The sequence below is a fragment of the Capsicum annuum genome, chromosome 3 (genome assembly GCF_002878395.1).
Source record: "Capsicum annuum cultivar UCD-10X-F1 chromosome 3, UCD10Xv1.1, whole genome shotgun sequence".
NCBI lineage: Eukaryota > Viridiplantae > Streptophyta > Magnoliopsida > Solanales > Solanaceae > Capsicum > Capsicum annuum.
The window spans coordinates 233,714,015-233,723,538 of NC_061113.1; the positions used below are offsets into that span (position 1 = coordinate 233,714,015).

The 9,524-nt window shown below is 30.9% G+C and overlaps 1 protein-coding gene across 1 annotated transcript; it reads left to right on the plus strand.

The window, feature by feature from the left end:
• The first annotated feature begins 3,831 nt into the window (after window positions 1–3,831).
• LOC107862961 (late embryogenesis abundant protein At5g17165) lies at window positions 3,832–6,674 on the plus strand. Its single transcript, XM_016708683.2, has 2 exons — window positions 3,832–4,124; window positions 6,158–6,674. Exons 1-2 carry the CDS (start codon window positions 4,012–4,014, stop codon window positions 6,417–6,419), a joined length of 375 nt encoding a protein of 124 aa, XP_016564169.1. The 5' UTR covers window positions 3,832–4,011; the 3' UTR covers window positions 6,420–6,674.
• Window positions 6,675–9,524: the final 2,850 nt, after the last annotated feature.

Consider the following 9,524-nt stretch of genomic DNA (forward strand, 5'->3'; position numbering starts at 1 on the left):
ATTGAGATTCAAACTCAACATCTTATCCATATAAAGACGTCTTAGGCATGAATCGATGGGACTTGAACCTAACATATTATCATCCTTTTTGATAATATTATTTTTGAGGAATAAATTTAAGATATAAATGGTTCCAAACCAATTATTCTTTCTCAAATTCAATATTAATTATATTAATAGTAGCAAAAGAAAGATAACATAAAGAATTACTAACCTTGAAATCCTTCAGATTTATAATCTCACCTTGTTTGGTAGAGTCTCGTGCTGATAACGTGTTATAAAGTAAGAAAGAACAAAGAAGAAGAAGAGTAGAGAGAGAAGGGAGAGTAATTCTTATTACTTCTCGAGGGATGAGAGATCATAAAATTGTAAATACGATAAACAAAACCCCTCTATTTATTGGGGAAATTTACTCCTAGTCTAAGTAAAAGACGGATGCTTCAAATTCTAATAGATATCAAAGTAGATCTTGATAGATCTTAATAGACATTCACTATAATGTAAATACATTTATAACAATTTGGAAGTATTCTTTTGTTATATAAAATTTAACATATTTAATTTGGTGTTTGGTTTAAAATTTAGAGATCTATACATATCTATTTATCTATATCTATATATATCTATATATATATATATATCAAAATCTATACTATATTAAAAAGTGTGAAGAGACTTAAAAATGTTGTTTGAACTTTTTATTCTTCACTAAAAGTTTTTGCTTTAGACAAAATAAAATCTTCTTTTCACTATTTTTCTAATAATTAAGAACTGAAAATTAATTAAATATTTATATTAAATTCTTTGATTAAAATAAAATAAAATAAAATATTTATAGTAAAACCTTTCTTTATTAGAAGTTATCAGAATTAATGACAACTAATACACTTACACATACAGATATATATGTGTGTGTAAATATAATAGAGAAACTCATGTATTATTTTATATAGGATAGAAAATAAAATAACCAATATCTAACACTACATGAATAACTAAATCTTGCATAACCAATTCGTATATAAAAAATATATAAATTATCTTATAACTAATCTCATTATTACTATACTTGCATTATTTAGTCAGCAACCAAACAACCCTTTAAATTTATAATATTTTTCTAAAGATTAGGTTTTTAGATATTCTTCTTAAAGCAGGAGTGACTCCATATCTAATCAGCAATTTGGTTCGACCGTTTAAGGAAGCAGATAATATTAATGCCACAATAATAAATTAAATTGGAAATAACACCAAAATAAGGTTGATGATGGTTACGAAAAGACAAAAGTGTTCCTTCATGTTTGGGATAAGTTCAAAGTATCCTCTTAAATATGTTTTTAAAATAATTATGCTTTTTAAAATTTTTTAAAATAGACATTGTTTTGTATCAATTTTTTAACAAATTTTATTCATTGGATTTGAGAGGAATTGCAAAAGAAAAAAAAGGAAAAGAAACACCACCATCAAATATTAAAAACCGTAACATAAAACCTTACACATAAAAAATAGATTTAAAAAAAAAAAAATTACACCTTAAATAAATACGTTAATTTAGTAAAACTTGTAATTTTTTGCTAAATCTGTTTCATTGTTTCTGTTGAATTTAATAATTAAGTTTCGTCAGTATTTGAGAAGACTAGAGCTGCTCATTTTCATAAATGTAGAGATCTTTTGTAGTTGGTAAATACATATCTTATAAATAAGTTATATATAATATTTGATAGCTAGTTAAATTAACTTTTTTTATGTATAAAATTAGGATAATATTTGATTTACAATTTAAAAATTTATATAACTAACATATGTATAAATCTTGAGGGACTTGATTTATTATCTTACGAAATAGAAAATAAAATAATTAATGCCCACGTGACTATTACTTACATAACTAAAACCTACCATACTAATATATGTGTAATTCTAAGTTCTAACCAACTACCAAATAATCTCTTATATTAGGGATCATTTGGTAGCCTATTCATGTATTAATTCTTCATAAATTATAGAATTTTTGGTAGCCGGTTAGAAAATAAGTTATTCATGTATAAAATTAATATGAAATTTGATTTGCATTTTACAAATTCAAATTACTAATATATATATATATATATATATAATGATAAAATTATTATATCATTTCACATAAAATAAAAAATAAAATAGATAATACCTGAATAAATAATACACAGAAAATTAATACCTATAAAATTTTAACGAGTTATCGAACGAGATCCAAACTACTAAAAAAATATATTTAATATCTTTGTACTACCCAAAATTTTGGACCTATTTTTATTATTTTTTCAGATATTGTTTAACATTTTATTTTGGGCAAAATTCAAAATAGCATATTTATCCCACTTAATTATGAGTTTCATAGCAGCAGTTTCATAATTACATAATATAGCAAGTTGTATTTTATATTTTTGCAAACTGTTGTTACAAAAATATAAATACATGTAATTTTTACTATCCTTATATCGATATGTATTTTATATTTTTGCAAACTGTTGCTACAAAAATATAAATACATATGCTACAAAATGTAATTTAATAAAATATTATTATTTTTTATAATTTAATACTTAAGTATGCTTTTTTATGCATTTTTTTCTTTTATTATTTTCTCCCCCACATTAAAAAAACCGCGTGTTAATTCTAGATAACGTTGACACTTGGCACCAAGAGGATGGGGACCATTCGAGGACAATATAGTCATTTCAGAAAATATCATATCCTTTATGTGACAAGGATAACTTAACGTCGTAACGGAAGCAAACGGTGTCCTTGTCGTACGTTCGAGATCACGAAACACTTATCCCTTAATTAATCAAGTTATTTCTTATAAAGACACGGAGAATCTTATGATTAAGATCCATAATTTCATTAATCGACAAAATTAAAAAGAAATTGGTGGGTAGTAACTTTAGTCCCCGAGTTATTATGTTATTTTAATTTTAACCCTTATATTATTCAATTTAGCAGGTTAGACCTTCAATTATGTCATTTATTGTATAGATAAGTAATGGTCTAGTCAAATTTAAAATTTAATATTTGATCGATCATTTATTGTATAGATAAGTAATGGTCTAGTCAGATTAAAAATTTAATATTTGTGATTTTTTCATATTAAATAAAAATAAAATCGACATGAAAGTTATTGAATTTTCGAAAATCTTCAACCAGGATCCTAGATCCACCTCTGCAGGCGTGTGTAACTTGAGTAGTATCTTGAATAAATTAAACAAAAAAGTCTTTTATGCTACAACAAATAACATATTTGATAAAATTTCATAAGTGGATTTAGAGATAATAGAATGTACGGAGATTTTATCATATTAGTGCAGAACCTACAAGGAAGTAACAATAAGTACAACATCGAGATAACGTGATAATCGACACACAAAAAACAAAACATTGATGTATATATATCAAAATCAAGGACTACAAAAAACACGGTTAGTACTACGACAAACACCAACAAACATAAACCTTTGCAAATCAAGACAACACTCTACTATTAACTAATCTTCTATCCCTGTACGCAATCTTTACAACTTTCTAACTAGTATATTAGGATAGAAAAGTAAATAGTTAACAGACCAATAATATTTATAGTAGCGTAATTTATTTTTGAAGTTTTTAAATAATGATTGTGTTGAATATTTAACTTCCCTTAATTTGAAGGAACAATTCGTACATTTTAATTAATCAAAGATTTAATGTACTTAATTGAATAATATAAAAATTAAACTAAAATATAACATAATAACACAAGGACTGAATTTGCTATTTTTTTAAGAAATGGATATTCCGTTAAGGTACTGGTTGCCGTTAATTGACGGAAATGGTACTCCGTTGTACTGGGTAGGTGCGAAAGAGAAACTCAGCTCATTTTTTTCAGTATAAAAAAGGGGGAAATCGGTAAAGAGTGTGATCATCATCATCGTTACATTTCTCCAAAACTCCATTTTTGTTATTGTTATTCTTCTTGTTTAGAGTGTATCTTGTATGGCCGCCAATTTGCAGAGCCGTGGACTCGTGAACTTGGGGAAGCGAGTTGTTAATCAGATCAGCTACGCTAGTGCCAGAACTTCTGCTAACTCACCTTCCCTCTCTGCAAGGTATAACTTTCTTTTCTTCCGTTTTTACCTTTCTATGCTGGTTTTATTAGCTATTCAGAGTTTGATTTTTAGTGCATTTATTCGTATAGATGAGCTTCATGTTAAATTAAGTTCTCTTTGTTTACTTAGTATTTTGCGATTTTTGCTTGATTTGTGAGTGATTGTGCTAATTGAGTAGCGTTTGTTCCCGTTGTGACGACCCTCTAGTCCTCTGTTAAGTTATGTAATTGATGATTGTGTTGGCAAAAATGTTCTGAGTCCACGATGCTCCTCTCTCTCTCTCTCTCGCTATCTTCTCTCTCTCTCTCTCTCTCTCTCTCACACACACACACACACACACACACTCATTATGCTAACTGGTCCTCTGCTAAGTTCTGTAATGGATGATTTTGCTGGTAAAAAATGCTCGGAGTCCACGATGCTCCATTTTAAATCTCCTTTCTCTGATTAGAACCTTCGTGAGGTAATTAATTTAGTAGTTTCCACTGAACAAGAACTTACTGACTATTCATGAGGGATCTTAGCTTTATTTTTCCCGTATTTGGTAATATACCGAATACGAGATCATATCAATTACATTTACAACTTGTAGGATCCGAGCTAAACTTGTTTACCAGTTTTAGTTTGTCTTTTCCAGATCTAACAACCATGGATTCCTTTTCAATTTCTACATAAAATTTTAAAATAAAAAATTGAACAACCATAGCACGTAAAATTATCTGATAGCTTAGAATGTTTTGTACAATGTCACACTAAACTTCAATTCTAGTGTTATACGACTTCTTCTAGCTAGCTGAAATTTTTGGTTCGATTTTGTCATGACATATTCCTTTTTCCCCCAAAAGCTTGTGTATTTCTCACTCTGCCCTGGCGATTTTCTACTCTGATTTATTTCCCCTTTGATGTATTTCCAAAGTTACGGTTCATAAATCAGAATATTTTCACCATAGAACTATTTTAGGTATTATACGTCCTGACAGTCACGTTTTTCTCTTCTTTGTCGCTCAAAGTATATAATAACCAAAAAAAAAAATTATAAAAATGATTTAGTGCTTAAGTGGAGTGCTTATCGGATAAGGACGTTTCACCCACTATGTTCTATGCCCTCCAACAAAGCAGCAGGGCATTCTAGGAATTGATCTGCACCGTTTAACTTATCCAATCTTGGGAGATTTATTAATACTTGCATGTATTACATTGAGATTTATGATTATTATTTTATTAGTAAAAATAAAGAAAAAAGCCTTATGTAAAGATGTAACCGTCTTATAGAAGCTTGGAAAGGAAAGAGGAAAAGGTAGGAAATCAGTAGGTCCGTACGTAGATGAAACTATTAGGGACCCACATCATCATCAAATAAAAGAGAAGATAAAAAGATTAGATAGAAGCACATGACTAGACATGTAGGGCTGGTGTTATTTTGCCTTTTTGAAGCAACAATATTGCTGATGATTAATGGGTTATAACTGTTCCTTTCTTGGTGGGGGATTGGGACCTGTGTTTGTCCTTCATGTGTCACCACTATGATCAATAATTTTCCTCTGGTCCATTACAATGAAACTTATTCCTCGGACAGTCCTCCGCACTAAAGCTTACGCTAGGAGTTTGTTGAATGTAGTTTTACATTGCATTTTTTACAAAAAAAAAAAAAAATTATTTTCAAGACATTAACTTTACCAGTTATGCTGAAGCTTCACTTCTTTTGCTTGTCCAGTGAGGTTTACAATTATTTTAAAGTGGAGTGAAGATCAAGTGACTAGCTATTCCTATACACCAATATTATATGTGAACTTTGCCGTATAATTTAAGTTTGGTTGGTTTCAATTTCTTTATTAGGAATTGTCATAATCACGTGAGTAGACCCGACATTTGGGCGCGAAATATGTTGGGCAAATGGGGATGTGTAGCAACAGTTGAAGCATATATCAATTTTGGATGAGATATAATATAATTACAAAACCTAATACTACTATATTTTAACCTGTACTGTACATTGTTGAATTAAGTAGTTGATTGTTGTTGTATGCACGCAGGAGGGGAGTGCAGACATCGGTGTACGACAAGAACCCTGAGGATCATGTGCGTGATACATTTGTGCCAGATGAAGTGATAGAGGCACCATCGGATAAGTACTGGGCTCCTCACCCACAAACTGGGGTGTTTGGGCCAGCAGCCACTGATTCTGCTGGCACGGAGCGAGGTTTCCACTCCTCACCCACCACTGCTGGGTCCATTTTGGAGCAGAAGACCTTCTTCCGCCCCCTCGAGGACTTGGAAAAGCCTGCGGTTAATTAATTAATTCATATCACCTACTTAAGTAACTCCTCTACAACTATATATAGCGAGTATTAGTAATAAGCTGTTTGCTTTGTGTTTATGCTAGTCTGTATTGTATCAGGTTTTAAGGTGCAGTTTAGACTATTAGCAGTACTAAAGCTGCATTGCTTTTGAAGATTCATATGGTAATGTAATATGGATGTCTTTTGCTATGGTTACGTTTACGTAACTGATGATCTATGCTACAATATTCTTATGAACTTTTTGCTTTTAGAATATTGCGTCACTTTCAAAGTCCTTATCATTTGGAATTTGGTAAAGAGATGAGTGCGTAGCTGTGTTGAAAGATTAAGGGAAGGCGATGGGTTGTAATATATGCCATCATAAAGTTAGGATAAGATAAGAGAGATCTAGAGGGTAGACACAAAATTAAGTAAAGAATAATAATAGAAGATATGGACACCACCTATTGGGAGAAAATGTGGATTACGTATAACACTTTAGCAATTGGGCTTCTAAAATATCCAACTCCATCAGATCTGTATCTTTTTTCCATTAATCAGTGAAATGGATAATTGATATGACTTTTTATAACATCAAAAATGACAAGTAAAAAGGATTGTCCTATCCTCTACACAATCCCATACCAGTTTAGGGATGAAAATTTACTCCGCCTGTATCTTGCTATTATCTTGTACTGTTGTTCCCTGTGGGACCAAAGATAAATGAGTCTAGGATGGGAAAATCAATCAAAAGATCACTCAAGTTTTTCCTTGATTTAGAATTTAAAATATTTGACATAAATCTCGGTGTTAATTAAAGATACTTCAAATATAAAATATAATTAATCATTGAAACCTAAGTTGCAGAGGATGGGTTTCTAAGTGCAGTATTTTTTATTTTTTGCCAGTTATATAAATCTGAAATTTCATATTTGTGTATATGAATAGTGATTACTCAAACATGCTGGATTTCATACTTGCTGAATAGTGTTATTTGTATATAATTAAATAACCTTAGGGATAATCAAACTTGCTGGATACAGTTATTTAACAAATTAATAGTGTAAAAACTTTTAAGACATCCCAAAAAAAGGACAAAATTCGCACAAATAATTTTTAAATATTACTCACAAAGCTTTGTAATTTTTTCAACTAATAGAAGAGTATTACACTTAAGTACTTGTTAAATTTTCCTACTACAAAGATAAGTTGCATACACGATAAAGCATGTAACATTTTTTGGTCTAGTTGTCACGTTAAATGGTCCTTTCATTCGATTCCAGTAACATGGTTTCATATTTATAAGGTTATACTCCATCCATTTAAAAAAAAATGACCTACTTTGATTTGACACAAATTTTAAGAAAATATAGAAGACTTTTGAATCTTGTGGGCTTAAATTAAAGTTGTGTCAAATGTATCAAAATGCCCTTTAATCTGGTGGTCTTAAACATGTTATATGGAAAGTTGAAATTAAAGTATTGCCAAAAAGAAAAAGAAGTCATTCTTTTTTAAACAGACTAAAATGAATGATAGACCATTCTTTTGTAAACGAAGGGAGTAACAACAAACCACTTTATATTTTGAAGATTTTGCACGCAAGAAACGTTGTGTAATATGCACCACATAACTGACCATCCAAATATTGGTAGCATTAAATTTGTTTTGACAATGGCAAAATATGGGCCGTCCTAACAGGGCCAGGGGGGCTTTCATGGACCAGGCAGCTAAACCACCTATGTTGCATCATTTCAAACTTTGGTTTTTTCATTCGGTGTTTAGTATAGGGATAAGGATAATAATAGCTTATCGGCCAAAACATATTCCACCAACTAGCCTCAACCAACGCAGAGGGACCGAGGAGGGATAGGCAAGGGAGGTCTTTTGCCTTTAATTTGATTTCTTTGATTATATTGGTGTGAATTTGAGTCCATGGAGGAGAAGGCTTTTTCAACCTATTGTAGAGAGGTTTCAATAGATTGTTGAGACCGGGGATACAATTTGCTATATAATTAACACATTCTAAAAATTGTTGGAGTTGAGTTTTATCAAGAATTTGATCGAAAAATTTGTCAGTGAATTGTATGGACCCTTGAATAGGGGTAACAATACCATGACAAATTTTTTTGGCCGAGGAATCTGATATTGACTTGAAAAAAATTAATACTCTATTTTGGACAAAATTAAGCCATTTTCTTTGATGATACTAAAGAAGGCACGTAAATGTTTAGAATGTTGATCAATGCTGGTGGAAAACACTTAAAACATCATCAATACACACGATAATGAATTTTGAAAAAGGATTAAAAATGTCATTCATTATTTTTTGAAATTCGGAAGAAGCATTTTTTAGGCCAAAGGGCATTACGTTCCATTCATACTGTCTGAATGGTACTGTAAAAGCAGTTTTATAACGATCTCTTGGATCAATTTGGATTTGCCAAAATCCTGATTTTAGGTCAAACTTGGAGAAAATTGTAGCAACATGAAGCAGTTGGAGAAGATCTTTCTTATTAGGAATAGAATATCTAATCCATCGAAAGGCGAAATTGAGGGATTTGTAGTTGATAACCAAACGGGGGGCTCCTCGTTCGATTTCAGAACTTTTATTGACATAGAAAGCTGCACAAATCCAAGGAGATTTACTTGGCGAGATGATCTATTTTTGGAGAAGATCATTGATTTCTGTCTGACAATGAATTGTCAGCTCATGATTCATTGGAATTGGACGAGCTTTGGTAGGAATGGTTTCTCCATCCCTAAGAATTGGTTCTCCTAAGGAGTCTACGCTGACACTTCGAAAGATATTTTGTTTATCTTCCTCACTAAGATGGGTATCCCACTATCCTTTAAGCTGGCCTGTGAACCTAGCTACTAGGACATAGGTAGTGAGTTGATCAGAGCAATTGTGGGCAGTTCTATCAGCAGTGGTAATCATCATCATCTGCTGAAGTTTGGACAGGATGTTATAGTCAGAACAATCATCTATGTTCCATTCATAGATATTATTGGCGTTATAGTTATTCTACATAACATTGGGTCTCTCTTCTAAAGCTACATTTGGAAAATGAGCTCTAGGGTAATAAAGTTTTTGTGGTTTTCGCCAATTGGAAGATTCAAT

What these genes read in the sequence shown, in the direction of transcription:
- LOC107862961 (XM_016708683.2), top strand. Translation starts at nt 4,012, where the DNA reads ATGGCCGCCAATTTGCAGAGCCGTGGACTCGTGAACTTGGGGAAGCGA. An exon ending in TCACCTTCCCTCTCTGCAAG is followed by an intron (nt 4,125 to 6,157) that starts GTATAACTTTCT and finishes GTATGCACGCAG; the next exon opens with GAGGGGAGTGCAGACATCGG.